General features: G+C 34.3%; 1 protein-coding gene across 14 annotated transcripts in view; it reads right to left on the bottom strand.

Moving 5' to 3' along the window:
- The window catches only part of STAG2 (STAG2 cohesin complex component), a 134954-nt gene that overhangs the window by 46380 nt on the left and 67853 nt on the right, over window positions 1-20721 (bottom strand). For all 14 annotated transcript variants that reach the window (XM_070257533.1, XM_070257534.1, XM_023633545.2 and 11 more), the window contains 8 exons: window positions 14185-14281; window positions 9767-9843; window positions 7668-7872; window positions 5529-5680; window positions 3283-3356; window positions 2063-2186; window positions 1153-1251; window positions 978-1057 (listed from right to left, as the gene is read on the bottom strand). In XM_070257533.1, the coding sequence (XP_070113634.1) occupies window positions 978-1057; window positions 1153-1251; window positions 2063-2186; window positions 3283-3356; window positions 5529-5680; window positions 7668-7872; window positions 9767-9843; window positions 14185-14281 (908 nt within the window). The remainder of the gene's footprint in view (window positions 1-977; window positions 1058-1152; window positions 1252-2062; window positions 2187-3282; window positions 3357-5528; window positions 5681-7667; window positions 7873-9766; window positions 9844-14184; window positions 14282-20721) is intronic.

The following is a 20721-nucleotide window of genomic DNA, read 5'->3' as shown; positions in this document are numbered from 1 at the left end:
TTCTCGGCTTTTGTCACAGCCTTGCTTGCTACTCTCACACGATAAATTTCCCATAACAGTGTCAGAATTAGCATACTCTGATTACAAAAAAGACTCTTCGCAATTATTCTTTGGATCGTATTAACAACCTAAATGTCCACAGATAGATGAATGCATAAACAAAACATGGTATAAACATACAACGGAGTATTACTGAACCTCAAAAAGGAATGAAATTCTGATACATGCTACAACATGGGTGAATCCTGAAGACACTAAAGCTAAGTGAAATAAGCCAGATACAAAAGGAAATACATTCTTTGATTCCACTTAAATGAGGTACCTAAAATAGTTAAAATCACAGAGAAAGTTAGAACAGTGTTGGTCAGAGGTCGGGAGGAAGCAGGAATTGGGAGGTAGTGTTTAATGGGTACAGAGTTTCAGTACAGGATGATAAAAAAGTTCGAGAGATGGATAATGGTGATGGCTGCACAACAATGGGAACATACTTAATGCCACTGAATTGTAGACTTAAATATGTTTAAAAGGGTAAATTTTATGTTATATATAGGTTACCAGTTTTTAAAAAAGGAAAAAAATTGTATCACTATTATATTTTAACATAATAGAATGTTTTAAATTCAGATTATCTACAAAAAAGTTTCAGTAAATACTAATTTCTAAAAGTGTGACAAAATATAATAAGCACATTTTATACACTCAAGTGTTTAACTTTATTTCAAGAGCATCTAAGACACTAAAATGGAAAGGAAACTAGCAAGGAGAATGAGAACACAGGAATCTCTAACTCAGAATTTTCTAGTTTAATGGTTTCCTCTTTCTGTTTCCTCAACCGTACATGATAAAATTAAACTTCCAGCTGTAAAACTCCATGACATAAGTTATTAAAATTTAGATCTAGATAAATTTAAACCGAGTAATTTAATGTATTATTTAGATATCTGGACCTTAGTAATATGCAGCAAATACATACTTACTGTAAAACAAGAGTGAGTAACTTTATTGCTTGTACTGCAACATCATATTCTTTGTCAAGGGTCATAGACACAATTCTATCCTAAGTACAAAAAAATTAAGATTTTTTAAAGTGAAAGCAAGAAAAAAATATTTTCAAATAATACGTAATTTTTAAATACTTAAAGTAATACTCACCTTGAACCGACTGGTAAAAAGCTCCAGTTTGGAATTCAGCTCTTTGTTATAATAAAGCCCTTGAAGAGCAGTGAGACATTTCAGTCTTACCTCCCCTTGCTAAATGAAATAAGAGGAGAAAACGCATTAAATCTTTGCTTATTTTCAACGTGAATATTCAAGATATATGCAATATTTTCTACTTAAAATTTTTAAATATATTCTATACAAAAGCATTTCTTCAGAAACTCTCATCTTTGATAATGCAAAAATTGTAATCAATACATACGTTTAAGACTAAATACCTTTGGGGTTACTATTTCTGTAGGCCAAATGAAAATTTTTTGAAAATCTGTTCAGAGCAATACTATTGTGAAAGACGATAGTAGCATATTTCACAGTAAGTTTTCCTTTACAGAAAGTAATATTTGTAAGGGATATATACAAGGAACTTCAAGGCTAGTGAAGAGGCAGCCTAAGAGAAAGGTAGATTAATAAAAAAATAAAAAATAAAAAAAGTCAGAGGCCAAGTTGTAACTTATAAGCTGACTAAAATATACATTTATCAAAAGAGAGAATCAAAATTAAGGAAATTTTTAAAATATGTAGCACTCACATATTAACAGAGTAAGGACTCTTGTTACTGCTCTAAGAAATGCCTCACTACCACCACCTATATGATCCTAATGTTTCAGTACAAAAATTAATTCAAGATTGAAGGCTCAATCAGTGGCCAAGATTCAAAAATCTAGGGGACTTGATGCGATAGAGACCATATTTTCATGCAGTAGATAGAAAAGAATCAAGGAGAGAGGCCTATAGGAACGTGGTCCCAGGTATACCTACATGCAGATAACTCATTATGAATGAGAGCTGCAGATAGCTATGCCTACATGTAGACAAACAACCAGTCTGTAGGGCATTATCTTACCTTATCATGCATAGTCCAACCAACATACTTTAAATAACTGTCATTAAGAAAGGCATCACTATACATTTTCATCCAAATGCCAATTTCTTCAATGCAAATAGCTCGGATTTCAGCTATTGCATCGCTGAATGGAGAAAGGAAAAATTATGCATATCAGTACCACTATACCACAGGACTTGTAGTTTATTCAAGAGATGCCAAGTACTCCATACTTACTATGAATATACCACTATCTTAAGTATTACAGAGGATTTAAAAGTAGAACTGAAGCATGGCCCCTGAACGTCAAGAACTTACAGTATAGTTGGCAAAGTATAATTCTCACCACACAAATATTTAAAATTAAATAAAACCTTTGCTCACACTTGCTGGGCATGATGTGTTCAGAAGACAGCAGGCACACTACTCTGGTTAGAGTATAATTTTCCAGGCGAGAATTAGTTACACAGATCACTGAGGCCAAGCTCAATTTGGATTTGAATGTCAGACTAAATTATTTCTAATTCATCCTATAGGGACTGCTAGTCATTGAAGGCTTTTGAGCAGAGAAAAACGCAACAAAACAACATTTTGGGGGAAAACTGGAATAATCTCTAGGCATGAGAATGATGAGGGAATAGACTAAAGTAATGGAAACAATAGAAATAAAAAGGTAAGAATGGACAAAAGTATATTACAAAGGAAATATTAACCTGATTCAATAACTGCCAACTTGAAATGAGGGAGAAGTCAAATAGAAACGCCACCAACGTTTAAAGAAGAGGTTACAGCAGAAATGGAGATAAGATTATCTATTTCTTTCCCGTGCTCATTCAAAATAGCAAAAGAAAATGTCTCACTTAAATCTATCCAAATTTTCCCACTGATATTCAAATAGAAGAGAAGAGAGTCAGAAGTCAGCATGAAGAGTCTCTGCTAACATAGTACATTACATCCAAAAGCAATGAAGTATTCTGTACTCTGACTCCTAATAACAGCAGTAGCTTCCACTTACTGGGCAGCTACAAGTTAAGCATCACATTACCCAATTTATCAGATAGAAAACATCAAGTTTGGAGCAGTTAAATAACTTGCCTCAAGTGTTTCAAGCAGTCAAAGAGCTTAGATTCGAACAATGATCTTATTCTAAGGCTCTTTCCACTAATTTATACTGCCTAAATCACTAAATATCCAAATTTGAATACAGTAAGAATTACATAGAAAAAACCGTCCTGACTTACCGGTATCTATGTACAAACACTCCCTTAAATATTGCATTCATCATATTTTCTATTTCATCTTGATTTTCTTGAAGCTGAAAAGAATATATCATATCATTTCTTTATAATTGTAACGGAAAACAACCAAAAGAACATCTAAAAGTTGTTACAAGTACAAATGCAGGTTTTTCCAGTGTTTGGGTGGTTACAACTAATTTTTAATTCCACTAGACATTAGTAACCACATAGGAAAATTAACAGCTGTTGTATATCAGGTAGCTAAAGGCCCTTGATATGTGGAATATTTGACTTGGCTTGTAACATTTAGCTGGTAGGTTAATTTTTTCTAATGCTCACAAATTTCTATTGCATAAAGAATATGTAAACAAATCTGTTAAGTAGTCTAATACAATCCATATCATGTATTATATAACGGATCTGTTCATATGGGAAAAAAGCAAAACAATATTTCATTATTTTGATCTTTATCATCTGAAAAAGAAAAGTTCCGTTAACTAGTGCCTGGTCAAGAACAAAAGGAATTTGAGTAAAACAACCTGGTATAAAATTTGTCTCCCTGTGAAATTCTTTGCGAGGAACAAAGCTCACCTGAAATAATCAAGTAAATATTTCAAATATTGGTTGGCTTATCTATTCCCATATATTTTCAATTCAGAGCTTGAGAGTTAAGAGAAAATTATTTCAGAGCTTGAGAATTATGATAAAATTCTTTCATAATCTAAGTATGAATTAGCTTTTTGATTATGTTCTGTGCTTTGGTAAAATGTCTTTTTTTCTTTTTATGAATATAACCTTGCATTTCCAAATAATGCTAACAAGGGCATGCATTTCTTATATTTATTAACACAGATAAACAGTCAAAGGTACATGTGGTCTTCCAACATGTTTGAAAACTTAACCATAACCTAGAAATATTGATATATCTATACAGGAATCTTAACCTCAAAACCCTTTTACCTATACCCACTCATTGTATGCTCATAATCTGTTTTGTTTTGTTTCTTTTTTCTTTTTAAAGATTGGCACCTGAGCTAACAACTACTGCCAATTTTTTTTTCCCCTCTTTTTTCTCCCCAAATCCCCCCAGCACATAGTTGTATATTTTTTTAGTTGTGGGTCCTCCTAGTTGTGGCATGTGGCATGCTACCTCAACGTGGCCTGACGAGTGGTGTCATGTCTGCGCCCAGGATCCGAACCGGCAAAACCCTGGGCTGTCGAAGCAGAGCACTCAAACTTAACCACTTGGCCACGCGGCTGGTCCCCTGTATGCTCATAATCTTAAATTTATGTCCAAGAATTAGGTCATAATTTTAAGGACTAAGACATGCATTATGTTTACCTAATAAATCATCTGATGAAATGTGTTAACTAAGGGGCAAAAAGGTAAATTCTTCATTTCAAACTATATGAAAAAGATGAGAAATTTAGGCATGGGGGAATATGGGCAAGAGTTTCCTGGCTTTTCTAGAGTTGGGGCATTTTAAAAAGTCTTTGACTATCTCAGAAATAATCAACTTAAAACTACAGCTACCATCCCCTCCCCCCATAAAATGTCAAAATCAAGTAATCTATGGATTACCATGGCAAATAATTTAACTCAACTGCATTACTAATATTTCTGAAACATCAAAATTTGCCTATTAGAAATTTTTTTTAAAAATCCCCGATATCAGATAGCAAAATGCTCTATCACCAGTGAAGGAAGAATTTAAATCAAACACAACATCAAAATATTTTATTTACTGTTATTTAGCATAAGGCTGAAAAACATATTTTCCTCATTCAAAGTTGAATTTAGTGGTCAGTGACTAACGTTAACCAAGTGCCTCCTACACTACAAAGAAAACCCACAGATTTAGACACCATTAACAGCTCATAAAATATTATTGAAAGTGATTTCACATAAGTGAAACCTCATTTCATCCTGACAACAAGCTGAGGGAGGAAGTTAGGAAAGATTTTTTTCACAGTAGAGATGAAAAAAACTTGTCAGACTAGCCCAGGATTCCTTACTTGAAGTCTTGAACTCTTAATCTTATTCCATACAGAAAGAAAATAGATGCAAAAGGTATTGTTGGCATGGACAGTTCACAAAACTAACTAAGACATATAAACAACTTGAAATGTTATTTAAATTTAAATGTTACAAAAATTTTTCTCTGCTGAACTAGAAAAGTTATATCATAACTAATAGTGACCAAACTGGTCACATATTAATATCTTAAGTATTCTATATAAAAGTTTACCTCTTTCCGCTTCTGTAGCAGGAGTTCTAGCCTCTCGTTGGCTCGTTTTCCAATCATTTTATTCCGTTCTGCCTCATACTGTCTTTGTGTATTATCCATATTAATGCTAAGATTTAGTGCCACATTCACCAAAGCTGTCATCAACTTCATAGCTATTTTTAAATGGAAAATGTTGAAATTAGTCTCACAGATGCAAAAACTTACAATTTAAGATCAAATTAAAAGAAATTAAAAACAAGATAGGCTGTTCTGCTTCTAACAGAAAAGAAAAATACAGCTGCTACAAATGACAACAATAACAAAACAGCTAATACGTACTGAATACTTACTATATGTCACTCAGTTACCTATGTCAAGTACTTTTCATGGATTTACCTCCTAATCCTCACAACAGCTCTCAAAGTTAAGTATTATCCCCATTTCATTCATGAGGAAACCAAAGCTCAGGGAGATTAAGAAATTTGCCTCAGATTACACAGTTCATATAAGCAGTTAAACCAGGATTCAAAACTAGGTAATCTGACTCCAGACTATGCTCAAATCTCACTATTCTATAATATGTCCCCTACAATGATCTTTTTCAGAGATCATGGCTCACCTTCTAAGTAAATTTTGGTTCACACAGCAGTCATTTAGCTATCTCAGTAACAAAGGGAGGGAGCTTGGAGTGTTTTATATCAAACTACAGTGTGTAAAAATGCTGGAGTTTTATCAGTATTTGATTTCAATTTTACTCTATTACATATCATCATAAAGACAACAGTGAAATTATGAAGAAAAGATCTAAATGAAAAGTTAAAAGTACAAAAAGTAAAACATCACTTAATGAAATGCTTTTTATTAGACTTCCTCCAGATCCCCACCTTCTATTATTGAACTCTTGCTCCTGAGACAAGACTCACTGCCTGTGGTTTAAAACTTAGTAATGGAAATATCTGACTATTTTATGCTTTCTGTAGCTTACTCCAGACTGTTTCTCAGACCTGGTTCATTATATGACAGAAAAATACAAAACTAAATCTTAATTTGTGGCTACTGCCTCTCTTTAAAAGAGATTCCCAATTTTTTGCTCTGAGCTATTTCATACTCTCAGCAAACCACTTTATCATACTGATCTAAAATTATTCACCTTATGCCACCACACTTGTGTTACTTTACCTTAGCCATCAAGTTCTTAACATTAAATGCTACCTAAGTTCATAGAGCAAGATCACAATCATTTTTGTGACCTGAAATCTAAAAACAAAAAAACCTATAGGGTGACTGTCTGCATTTTATTTTTAAAAACGGAGGACTTGGCAGAAATATATCTTTAATCATAGCTTTAAATCTTTGGGAAAATATTCTAAGGGGCAAAAGTATCCCCACACTTAGAGAATGAAATTTTTTGGTAGAAATCAAAGTACTTTATCATTAAGACTTAGAATACTACAGTAACAATTAATACCTACTTGATTTATTCAAAAACCAATCAAAAAGCTCCTATTCAACAATACATGTATCAATAATTTTACCTTTAGCACAAAGGAGAAACCAAAAGATTTTATCATCAACACCAAAAATCCCTGTTCTAGTATTAATCATGTGAGGCTTAAAAACGTAACTTGTTTCATTAAAATTTAAAGATCAAAGAATTTGACTCAGACTAACGTTACTCAGAAACATAAGAAAAATCAACTTTTTGTGGTGTGGTTAAAGAGTAAGCATTATCCTGTAGGGACCCATGATAGCAGGAGGGACTGTGTGTATCAGACAAAATAAGAGTCATTAGGACTACATATCCAAAATGACTCAGTCTCTCCAAATTTGCTATCAATATCCCCCCTAATAAAACATCTTTTAAGAACCACACACATTTCTATCCACCTCTTTTCCCTTTCTGTGGCACAGTAATCAAGTAGGTCAACCACAAGAAAACCATCACATACTACTATAGTATGCCTTCACAGAATCAAAACTGAAAATATCATCCTATTCTCAGTAATTCACGGGGGTTTGGAGGAGAGGGGAGAAGTCCTCTAAGTGGTTACTTTATAAACAAAATTAATTAATCTGTCACCATTATTTCATTTCTTTTAATGAAAATCATTTTCATCTCTAACCTAAGGAAATACACAGAAAATATTTCTAAATACTGACCTGCCAGGGTGCTTGTATGTCGAAATGCTCTGACTTGTGAGTCAGACAATCCTGTAAGAAGTGAAATGACTGTATCCATCATGTACTCATCGTATATGATACTATATTGACACTGCCGTACTAATACACCAATGAATTCACAAAAACTGGATTTGAACTTCTTCCACTGAGGACCAGCCATGGTAAGTGGATAATCTCCACTATCCTAAAACAGAAATTTTAAACAGTAATTCCATTTAAAATGCATGACAATAAAATTTCACTTGTTTTTGAAATACCCTAGGTAGAAGCTGAAAAGATTCCTTTATCTCACCTTCCTTCTCCAATAAATCCTCAAAGTAGGCAGAAGAATAATATGCAAAGCTAGAGGTAACTTTGAACACCTCTTCTCTTTTATTTAAGACCAAAGGATATTCTGAATTCACTTTAACGAATTAAAATATATACCAATTACTCAGAGGTTTAAAAAAAAAAGCCTCTCCCATCAAAGCAGAACTTTAGTCTGATAAGCAAAGATATGCCTATTAAATTTCTTTAAAACAAAAGCAAACCAAAATCAAACCAAAGTTATAGTTTTTAATGGACTCAAAACGATGAAATCATATTCTTAGTCTAAAGATTGGTGTATGATTTATAAAAAATGGAAATATTACAACATACGTTTTCATTAGCTTCAGGCCATCAAATAGCCAACAGACAAAAACAATCAGATAATTTTAAAAAGAAATGGAAATGTAGCTAGTAGAGGCTGGAAAGACTGGTACTCAGGTATCCCTCTATATAAAGACGGGGCATTGTTAACAAAATTACATTCGGATTCTCCATAAATCCTTAAAAACAAACAAGTCCTTAAAAACAAACAAGTCCTTAAAAGCAGAGACCAATACTACATAGAACCTCTAAAAGTAAGAGTTTCTAACAAGAATATCCTAGAGACTTAAGGTCATTTTATCAGTATACTTTATTAAGTTTTTAACAATTAAATTTTGTCATTAGAGAAATTTTCTTTTTAATTTTGTCATGCCATATATAAGCTGAACTATTTCTCATCTGAGAATAAGGTCCTAATACTCCACAAAAATGTTTTCTTCCATATTTTCTGATTGGCTCATTTAGTGACTATATTGAAATGTATCACCTTAATTGTTGTTAGCAACTTGGTTTGCTGCTATTTTCATATATTTCAGGATTCTTATCTCAAATAACTGTTTCCTTTAAGGTTCTCACTAAAACATTTAATATTAGAAGGTTAAAATAATATCAGTACTCAATTGATTACCTCTCAACTACTCGGAGACTGATTAATAGCACTTAGTGATCACCAAAGCTTTTTTAACAACTCTTGTCTATCTTTTAGAATGATAGTTGAAAGCTCCTTCATCAGAGTAAGCAAGGATAAAATGATCAAACAAAACTCAAATGAGACAAGGCTTTCTATTTGAAAATCCACGGTGAAAAGGAATGAAACAAACAAAAACCCCTGCCCTGAAAGAGCTTATATTATAGCAAATATAAATATGTCTTTATTGGTAACAGTATTTCAAAGACATCACAGTGATAAAGGATCAATTCAAGTCTAATCTATTACTTATTTTTTATTTGCATTGTTCTTATTATTCATATTGGAAACACAAAAGAGATTTTAAACAATAAAATTTTACATATATATTTTTTTTTCTTTGCCTCAACTACCTGGCTCCCTGATGATTGACCAATTTTACTTTTACAACATTCCAAGATATGTTCTCGGGCTCTAAATTTTATTCTTCCTTAAATTTTAGTTTTTTGACACTAATAATAACTACCATTAAGTTCTTACTATGTGCAGAATATTATAAAATGCTAAGGAACTTTTCAAACATTGCTGAATTCAATCTTCATAACAGCCTTATGAGATAAGTATTATTAGCCCCATTTTACAGATGATGAAACTGATGCTAAGTTAACAACTTGCCCAAGGTCACATAGCCATCACTTGCTTGAATCTGATGCCAAAGGACTTATTCACAACACTAACACTCAGAATTTAAGAATACTTTCAAGAGTAAATCAAGATCAACATGCACAAAATTATCAAAACATTTAGGGTAATAAGTTACCTCATCAAACTCTTCAGTCATCTTTCGAATTATTTCAGAGTTCTGCATATGTCTGAACATTTCTGCCGTGACAACTCCTGAAATACGTAAGTGTAAGAAGTTAATACATGGTAGAATGACAAAAATAAAGAGAACTTCTAAGTCAGTCTCTAACACTAAATTATCTACAGTCGCACAATAAGGTATGCTTATTTATTAAGTGATCTTTACTGTAATACTCAATTGTATGAATAAATGCTACTCTCAATACACACAAGAAAACAGCCCCACACTTATGACAAGTATCTTTCTTCCTAGCTCAATCAGCCTTGGCCATTTCTACCCAACTTACTTTACTCATGCCTATAAGATGTATACTGGCTTAGCCCTTTAATATAAAACATATGTCCATCAAGGATGACATAGCATCCAAGGTAACATTTAAAACCTTGAGGATGACCCTAAAGATAATAAGGGAAAGAGTAACAGGTAGAGTTCACTCTAGCCAGGATTCTTTATTAAGCACTACTATATGTAAGGCAACTACATCCCATCATCCTCTAAAAGGGCTTTAAATAAACAGAAATAGCAACTTGTACTTCCCGCCTATCCAGAAGCCTGTAATCTAGCTGGAAGTTTAAATGAAGAATAACCAAAAAAAGGAAGGAAGGAAGGAAAAAATAAACTATTAAAGGTAGTACATAATAAACGCCCTGAGTGGCAATGTCAGGAAAAGCTATAGCTCAGACAAAAAAAAAGATTAGCATAGGTCAGGTGTTTCACAAAGAAGGAATCTGATAAGGACATTTAGAATTTTAAAGGAGGATGGGAGAGGAGAAAAGATGCATGTTATAAGAAATAGTAAAGGTTAGCCAGGTAGAGATCAAATATCAGATAAAGGATTTCTAGGAAAAAGTTATGAGAAGGAGACAATGCATAAAGATGTACACGAATTTCCACTGACTGGGTGTCGACATTTTTAAAAAGTAAAAACCACCACTTTCAAAACCACATTTCTATTGCTAGATTATTCCTTGCCAGTCTTGTCACTAGGCATACCATAAATATGGTAACATCTAAAAGAAAAATATCTTGTTACTAAGATGAGATTTATTATAAAAACTAGAGATAATTAACAGATTTATTTCAATTGACCCAGCTACATTTTTTTTTTTTTGTGGAAGATTAGCCCTGAGCTAACTACTGCCAATCTTCCTCTTTTTGCTGAGGAAGACTGGCCCTGAGCTAACATCCATGCCCATCTTCCTCTACTTTATACGTGGGATGCCTACCACAGCATTGGTTTTGCCAAGCGGTGCCATGTCTGCACCCGAGATACAAACCAGCGAACCCCGGGCCACCGAGAAGCAGAATGTGCAAACTTAACCGCTGCGCCATCTGGCTAGCCCCTGACCAAGCTACATTTATAAAGTACATGCATGTACTCATATGTGTGTGTGTGTCTGTGTGTGTGTGTGTGTGTGTGTAAATGTAAAACAACAACAAAACAACATACTCCCTTTTCAACCCCAAACCTGAAAAGAACAATCGATACTTAAGCTCCTTCTCTGCGGGCATGCAATTTAAGACTTTCCAGTAGCATAACAAAGCCAGCAGGGGTAGAACAGGAACTAAGACCCATTAAAGCCTCCTATGCGCCAGCCACTTTACAAATATTTGGCCCTGGTAACAAGCCTATGAAGCAGGTACTATAACCCTGGCCTTTCAGATGAGGAAACTAAGGCTAAGGGAAAGTGAAGTTAAATAATTTGTCTGAGATTATTCATCTACATCATGCTGTCCACTCCCATGTGAGGTCAATTTCTAGTGGTACTGTGGAAGAGCCCTTACTTACAACATTAAAGAACCAAATGATTGTTTAAAAATATTAACAAATTTGGAAGAAAGCGCCATTTCCCTAGCTTAAAAAGTACATTCTCAAAATGTTGAAGGGTTTTTATTTTAATCTAGGGTCATGGATATAACTTCAGAACCTTCCCATACTTTATACCCAGGTGCCGTAAACTTGGCAATGCTGGAGAAGTACAAGTAACTCAAGCCCTGAAACAACTTCTATGAAATAAACATGTATCTATCAATAAATCTCAAAGTAAACATACTGCATACACCTTGACAAATGTCCCATTTCTAAAGCTTCTCCTCTCATTTCACAGACCATATAACAGCCAGAAACCCAAAAACAAGCAGGAAAAAAGTAGCTGTCACAAACTCCTTGCATACAACTCCTAAGGCAGTTATGAAGGCGTCACTAAGACATCAGGCCAGAGGCCTTTTAAGTGTGGGGGACATGAAGTCAGACTACTAAAAACTAGTTAACTAAAAAGTGACAGCTGACCAGGAAAGAAAGAAGGCAACAACATTGGCCACAGAATCACCAATCACGAAGCAGTTTGGAGCTTTTCAGTGTAGGGCGAAATATCCATCCACACCTCAATGGCTGCGGAAGGCCTAACTACAGTAAAATCACTGATGCTCACAATGACACTTCTGAGTCCACAGGAAATGGTTAAAGTACATTGTATATACTTAAAGAAGTTTCTAACTCATTTATAAAAGGATTCTATCAAAATAATTTTGAGTGTGTCCTGAAAGTACTTAATGACCTTCATTCTGATTATATGGTAAATTCTCCTTTATGGAGTTTTTTTGACCCTAAAATAAATACTACGACAGTGCTTAAATCTACCTGATAATTTACGTTTTCAACAACTCAATTTTTAAAAATCTTGACAACCTGGTTTGTGACAAGGTATATCCAAATGTTGAGTTGGTAAACTCCTAATTTATAATCAGAGTAATGCCAGAAAAAAAATGCATCTGATAAAAAGAAAATGCTCTGGCTACGGCTTTGTTTTAAAACTACAATTCAGAAGACCAATTAGGAAACTAAAACTGGCTAAACTACAGTATAACAGGGAAGACTGAAGATAAAAATTCAAATTTCAACTCATCAAATTATTTCTGGCACCTACTCAGTTGTTCTGCAATCAACCTTCCATTTTCAAAGAATCTAAAGAGAAAGGACATGGTCCTTGATTACATAATACAACAAACAGGTACTTCTATCCCTCTACTCTAGAAAGATGGACAGGACACAGACAAAATAAAATAATATTAATCTATCTCGTTTTTTAAAAGAGTTAATGTGGCTCATTATATTGTCATTACTGGAACACTTCCTCTGAGAAGTCAGCAGAAGCAAACTAAGAAACTTCCTGTACTCTAAAATTTTTAAAAATTTTTTTTAAAAAATTTCTCAAAACTGACCACATTAATGGTATTTTAAAGATCATAAACTCAAGAAGTTAATATATTTGTCTATTAGGCCTCACATACATAACTTTTAACACGCATGCTGCAGTGAATGTTGTAAGCAATCTCAAATAAAATGCATCATCTAATGTTGTTTTTCAATTCCAATGACAGTATTTTTAAAGGAGTATTGTAGAATTAAAGTAGTAGATATAAGTAAATTGCTTCTTGGGATATTTTGGTCAGATTTGTTTAAATCAGTCATTCTTTAGCATCTGAACTTTTTAGATCTAATTTTAAGTTAACATTCCCTCCTCCTGGCTTCTAATGCCCACCCACATTTTTGGTGCCATTTTCATAAAAAAAGTAATATCCTTGGAAAACACTGTAACATTTACCTGTTTATCTTCTAGAACTTCAAGGATGGGCCAACTAGTAGGGAGCCATAGGATAGATCAGAACCTGCCCATGATCTGCAGTGACTCATTTAGTGATCCAGGTCAGGATGTATGACTCCCAAACTCACGTAACTTTGTCCCCCTGCCAAATGTCTGCATTAAATATTCTTGTTCCAGGGAAGACATTACTATATTTTATATTTCCCCACTCCTACTTCAAAATATTTTTAAGTAAAGTTAAAATATTTTAAACAAAACCCCACTCCCCACTCTAGAATTTCTCTACCTTTTAGAAGAAAAACTGGAAATTTCATCAATATCTTACTTAACTCACTTACTTAGTTATTACTTACTTACCTACTTACTTACTTACTTACTTACTGTTATTCATGGCACTTTTTAATTCCCTACACTTTACTCCCTGCCATTTGAACCTGTATCTCTTCAATATCTTCCTCCTCCCTTCTTAATCCATTTCTTTGTTCCTAAAACCAGATGCTGAAAGTGGGAAATACATCTAATAAAAGTAACATAACAATTATAAACTGCCACGTTTTTAGTCAACTTTCACATATATGAATACAACTGTGTCAACAGATCTCCTCTCTTACTTTGTTCTTTTTTCCTTATACATTTTATATGCTGATAAGGCAAACAATTCAATAGCTTGGCATTATTTTCCGTGTTAAGTGCTAATGTATCTTCAAGTGGAACAAAAAAGAAGAGACCATTTGAGAACATTCTGCATCCACAATAAATATATCTTACCTTTACAGCCTGAACACTGAATAAAAAAGTTGATGAGGTCAAGAAGTGCTATATCTCGGTCATGCTTGTATGATTCTATCCAATCATCTACCACCGACTATAGTAGAGGGGAGAAAAAAAACATTAGCTTTTTCTAATGTTCTAAGAATTAATTAAGTCCAATTAAAGTCATTCAGATTCAACATTAAGTGGTTACCACATTACTTTAAATTAACATATACATACTTGTATACTAAAATTTAAGCTTAAATTTTAACAATAAAATAAAATCAAATTCAGTAAAACAATCATATGATAGTACATAATGATGATCAATCTTGTTTATTTTGCATTAAAAGGAATCTGAAAACTATGGAATCCAACTCTAATTACTTATTCTTAGTGACATTAAAGACATTCTAGAAAATATTAAAAGCCACATCTACATCCTTTTTGACTAAAGTATTATTCTAAACAATATTTAAATATTAACACTGCAATGGAATGAAAATAAAAATTCTTTTTTAAAAAGTGAATGCGGGGCTGGCCCCATGGCCAAATGGTTAAGTTTGCACGCTCTGCTGCAGGTGGCCCAGTGTTTTGTTGGTTCGAATCCTGGGCACGGACATGGCACTGCTCATCAAGCCACGCTGAGACAGCGTCCCACATGCCACAACTCTAGGACCCACAACGAAGAATATACAACTATGTACCAGGGGGCTTTGGGGAGAAAAAGGGAAAAAATAAAATCTTAAAAAAAAAGTGAATGCATGGGTGAATGAGGAAATGCAAAACAAAATAACTTTTCAAAAGTGAGCACTACTATGGACAGCTAATCTTTGACAAAGGAGCTGAGGGCCTACAATGGAGGAAAGAAAGTCTCTTCAAGAAATGGTGCTGGGAAAACTGGACAGCCACATGTAAAAGAATGAAAATCAACCATTCTTTTTCACCATTCACTAAAATAAACTCAAAATGGATCAAAGACCTAAAGATTAGGCCTGAAACAATAAGTCTTCTAGAAGAGAATATCAGCAGTACACTCTTTGACATCAGCTTCAAAAGAATCTTTTCGGACACCATAACCCCTCAGATGAGGGAAACAATAGAAAGAATAAACAAATGGGACTTCATCAGACTAAAGAGCTTCTTCAAGGCAAGGGAAAACAGGATTGAAACAAAAAAACAGCCCACTAATTGGGAAAAAATACTCACAAGTTATTTACCCGACAAAGGGTTAATCTCCATAATATACAAAGAACTCACACAACTCAACAATAAAAAATCAAACAACCCAATTACAAAATGGGCAGGGGACATGAACAGACATTTCTCCAAAGAAGATATACGGATGGCCAATAGACACATGAAAAGATGCTCATCATCACTAATCATCAGGGAAATGCAAATCAAAACTACACTAAGATATCACCTTACACCTGTTAGAATGGCAAAAATATCCAAAACCAAGAGTGACAAATGTTGGAGAGGCTGTGGAGAAAAGGGAACCCTCATACACTGTTGGTGGGAATGCAAACTGGTGCAGCCACTATGGAAAACAGTATGGAGATTCCTCAAAAAGTTAAGAATAGAAATACCTTATGACCCAGCCATCCCACTACTGGGTATCTATCCTAAGAACCTGAAATCAGCAATTCCAAAAGTTCCATGCACCCCTATGTTCATTGCAGCATTATTCACAATAGCCAAGTCATGGAACCAACCTAAGTGCCCAGCAACTGATGACTGGATAAAGAAGATGTGGTGTACACACACACACACACTGGAATACTACTTCAGCCATAAAAAAGGACAAAGTCGTCCCATTCACAACAACATGGATAGACCTTGAGGGTATTATATTGAGTGAAATAAGCCAGACAGAGAAAGACGAACTCTGTATGACTCCACTCATAGGTGGGAGTTAACATATGAACAAAGAGAACTGATCGGTGGTTGCCAGGGGAAAGGGGGGTGGGGGGGGAGGGCACTAGGGGTGAAGTGGTGTACCTACAACATGACTAATAATGATGTACAACTGTAATTTCACAAGGATGTTAACTTTCATTACCTTAATAAAAAAAAGTGAGCACTAATACTCTCGTGTTAGTAAGAAAGTCAAATTGAAGGCTAAATAGACATCAAAAGAAAGTAGGACAGTTCATGGATCTGGAGACTTAATATTGTTAGATGACAATACTCTCCAAATTGACCTACAGACTATCAAAATCCCAGCTGGCTTCTTAGCAGAAATTGTAATGTTGATGCCAAAATTCTTATGTTAATTCAAGGGATCCAAAATAGTCAAAACAATCTTTAAAAAGTATAAACTTGGAGGACTCACACTTCATGATTTCAAAACTTAATACAAAGCTACAGTAATTAAGACAGTATAGTACGATATAAGGATAGATGTAGATCAATGGAATAAAAATCAGAGTCGAGAAATAAACCCTTATATTGATGGCTATTTGATGCCAACCAAATTCAATGGAGAAAGACTAGTCCAACAAATGATGCTGGGACGATTGGATATCTATATGCAAAACAATGAAACTGGACTCTCTCTCACACCATACACAATACCTACCTTAAAATGGAAGAAAGATCTAAATGTAAGAGCTAAAACTATAAAACACAGAAGTAAATCTGCATAGCGTTGCATTATACAAAGTCTTCTTAGATACCAGACCAAATGTACAAGAGACAAAAGAAAAAAATAATTTTACATTCAAAATCAAAACTTTTTGTGCTTCAGGGGCCGGCCCCATGGCCAAGTGGTTAAGTTCGTGAGCTCTGCTTTGGCGGCCCAGGGTTTCAGTGGTTTGAATCCTGGGCGCGGACATGGCCATGCTGAGGCGCCATCCCACATGCCACAACTAGAAGGACCCACAACTGAAAATGCACAACTATGTACCGGGGGGGCTTTGGGGACAAAAAGGAAAAATAAAATCTTTAAAGAAAACCAAAAAAAAAACACTGTTTGTGCTTCAAAGGACTCCATCAAGGAAGTGAAAAGACAACCCACAAAATGGGAGAAGATACTTGTAAATCATGTATCTGATAAGAGATTTTTGCCCAGAATATAGAAAGAACTGTTATAATTCAATTATCTTAAAAAAGCCAAATAACACAAAAGTATAGCCAAAGGGATGTGAATAGATAATTCTATATAAAAGATACACAAATATCCATTAGCACATGAAAATATGCTCAGTGTAATTGGCCAGCAAGGAAGTGGAAATCAAAACCACAGTAAGACACCATACTTCACACCCACTAGGAAGGTTATAATAAAAAATAGAGACAAAAACAAATGTTAGCAAAGATTTGAAGAACTGGAATGCTAAAACACTGCTAGTGAGAACATAAAATGGTGCTGCCGCTTTGGGAAAAGCAATTTGACAGCTCCTCAAAAGATTAAACAGAGTAACATATAACCCTGCAACTCAACTCCTACTTACCCAAGAGAAAAGAAACATACATCCAAACAAAAACTTGTACAAGAATACTCATAACAGCATTATTCACAATAGCAAAAAGTAGAAACAAACCAAGGGATGAAAGGATAAACAAAATATGGTATACCCATACAATGGAGTATTTGGCAATAAAAAAGAATGGAGTCATGATACATGCCACAACATGGATGAAACTTGAAAACATTATGTTAAGTGAAAGAAACTACTCAAAAAGGACCACATATTGTATGATCCCATTTATACGAAATGTCTAGAATAGGTATAATTTATAGAAAGTAGATTAATGGTTGCCTCAACTTGGCGCAGGTGAGGAGAAAGTGACTGCTAATGGGCAAGAAGTTTCTTTCCAGGGTACCGAAAAATACTCTAAAATTAGATTTTGGTGATGGCTGCACAATTCAGTGAATATACTAAAAGCCAATGAATTTACACTTTAAAAGGGTGAATTTTACAGTATGTGAAGTATATCTCAATATACTAATTTTTTAAAAAACAGAATAGAACTATAATAAAAGCAGTACTTTATTCCTTTGGAGACAGAAGAAGAAACCACAGAACAGATAAAAACAATTTCTAAATATACCAAATTAAAAATAATTTGTATAAACAACAGCTAATATAAAAAATGAAAAGTCAGGAGGGAAAAATGTTTTAAGTTATATACCAATAAATAGAGAACCTGGGTACAACTGAATGAATAAAATACGTGCATTTGATGTACAAAAAATATGATTACACAATAAAGAAAAGAAAAAGGAAATATTATCTAAGAATTACCTGGCTCAGAGAGACTGGAGATATTCTAAAACTTTATTTCTAGATTTCAGTCCTTTTCTATATTTTACAACAGCTTGTGTATGCTAACCAACTCAATGTAAGAAAGAAACATCTTTAAGATTCTTCCCAAATACGACACAAGCAATAAATATCAAGAGAATGTATTATGGACTGTGCAAGTTTTAAAACATGGCTGCACATTGTTTGACATCATTCCCCAATGAGAAGTGGGGTTTATGTCCCCTTCTCTGGAGCAGAGTGCAACAGAAATCAAGTTTTCACGATTAGGTCATGAAGGCCATTCAACTTCTGCATTGGGTTCTTGAAGCACTAGAGAACTAGACACTCCTAGCTGCGGACACTCTCTCCAAACCTAGAAGCCATACTGTAAGAAGCCCAAGCCACATGGAAGGACCATTTGTAGGTACTCCAGGTAACAGTTCCAGCTGAGACCAGCCTTCAAGTCACTACAGACTAGGCACCAAACATGAATAAAGAAGCCTCCAGATGATTACAATCCCTAACTGTTATGTCATCTCCAGGGATCCAAGTTGTCTCAGCTAAGGCCCCAGCCATCATGGATGGGAACACAGACAAGTCAGCCCTATTTAGTTCTGTCTGAATTCCAGACCCACAGAATCACTAAGCATAATAAAATAGTTGTTCTTTTTTCTTTTTCTTTCTTTTCTCTCTCTCTCCCTTTTTTTTTTTTTTTTTTTTTGCTGAGGAAGATTGGCCCTGAGCAAACATCTGATGCCAATCTTCCTATTTTTGCTTGAGGAAGATTCGCCCTCAGCTAACATCTGTGCCAATTTTCCTCTATTTTATATGTGGGTCACCACCACAGCTTGGCCACTGATGAGTGGTGTAGGTCTGTGTCTGGGCACCGAACCCAGGCTGGCAAAGCAGAGCAGGCTGAACTTAACCACTAGGCCATGGGGCTAGCCCCTGGTTGTTCTTTTGCATCACTAAGTTTACAGTGGTTTGTTATATGCAGCAATATATATTGGGACAAAAAACAATATTGATTTGGATCAATAAAAATACAAAAATATTTAATGAAATCTTAGATCACCACATCACATTAAAAAATTATTCATGAAGATCAAGTAGAGTTTATACTAGGAATACAAGTCTGCTGTAATAAAAATAATACAAGCTATCACACTGAAATATATTTTAAATTTTTAATCATCAAATGGTATGCTTAAGAACTTATTCAATAAAATTCAACATCTATTATCTAATAGAACCAGGGGCATATGCATGGTTTCTCCTTTCTTAAAATCTAAGAAGTATTTTAAAACCAACAGCGAGTCTTGTACTTATTCATTCTCACTTATAATTACTGAAATAGATATATCCTGGGGATACAAAAAATGAATAATACATGGCCCCTGATCAAGGAATTAACAATCTAGAAGCAAATTCAGACATACGCATAACTATAATACAATATACTAAGTGCCATAATGGAAAGAGAGGAGTAAGAAATACATTCAAAGGGAGAAGGAGACAGAGCCCAAGAATGCTTCTCAAAAGAAGAGTGACATTTGATTTAGTCAATCTTCTGTGATATGGAAGGGAAGAAAAGAAGACTATTTCAGGCAAAGAAAAAAACAAGAAAGGCCTTGTGCTAGAGTACATACTGTGGCTAGAGAAGAGCAAGTATGCCATAAGGAAATGTGGGCTGGAACTTTTAGATAAGAACTCTTGGAAGTTTGTAAACAGGGGACTTCCTTGATCAAATATGGTATTAGAAAGATAACACCAGTGGAAGTACACAAAACAAACTGGAGGTGGGGAGACGATTCAAGGAAATCAATGGAGAGATACTGTGGACATTCCACCTTTCAGGGGGAAAGCACATTTAGAAAGAGAAAAACAGATGGTACAGAGGTACAATCTTAACATATGACAAACCATAAACAACCCAAAAATAAGGAAAATGTTCATTCTTTAAAAACTGAGATACCATTACAAAAAGAATTAAATATAAAGCTAAACTTTCACAATTTTACTAAACATTTTGATGAGCCAAAAAGTTAAACAAAAACCCTACAGACCAGACAAAAATAGAACAGCCTAATTAGTTGTGGATGTAAGTTGAGATTTCTGATGTTAACAAAAATGAGAGATATCATAAAAAAGATTAATGCACTTTACTTAGAACAAATTACAGAGAAAAAGTATAATATAAAAATAAAAGGGAAAGTAATGAAATGATACATCATGTAACTGAGATAATTTATCTTTTTGACAAAATTAAACCCAAAATGGGAACTAGAGAGGGAGATAA

Source organism: Equus caballus, chromosome X (assembly GCF_041296265.1).
Source record: "Equus caballus isolate H_3958 breed thoroughbred chromosome X, TB-T2T, whole genome shotgun sequence".
In the NCBI taxonomy this organism is placed as follows: Eukaryota; Metazoa; Chordata; class Mammalia; order Perissodactyla; family Equidae; genus Equus; species Equus caballus.
Note: the sequence above shows the minus strand (reverse complement) of the source record. Positions and strands in the feature narration are given on the sequence as shown.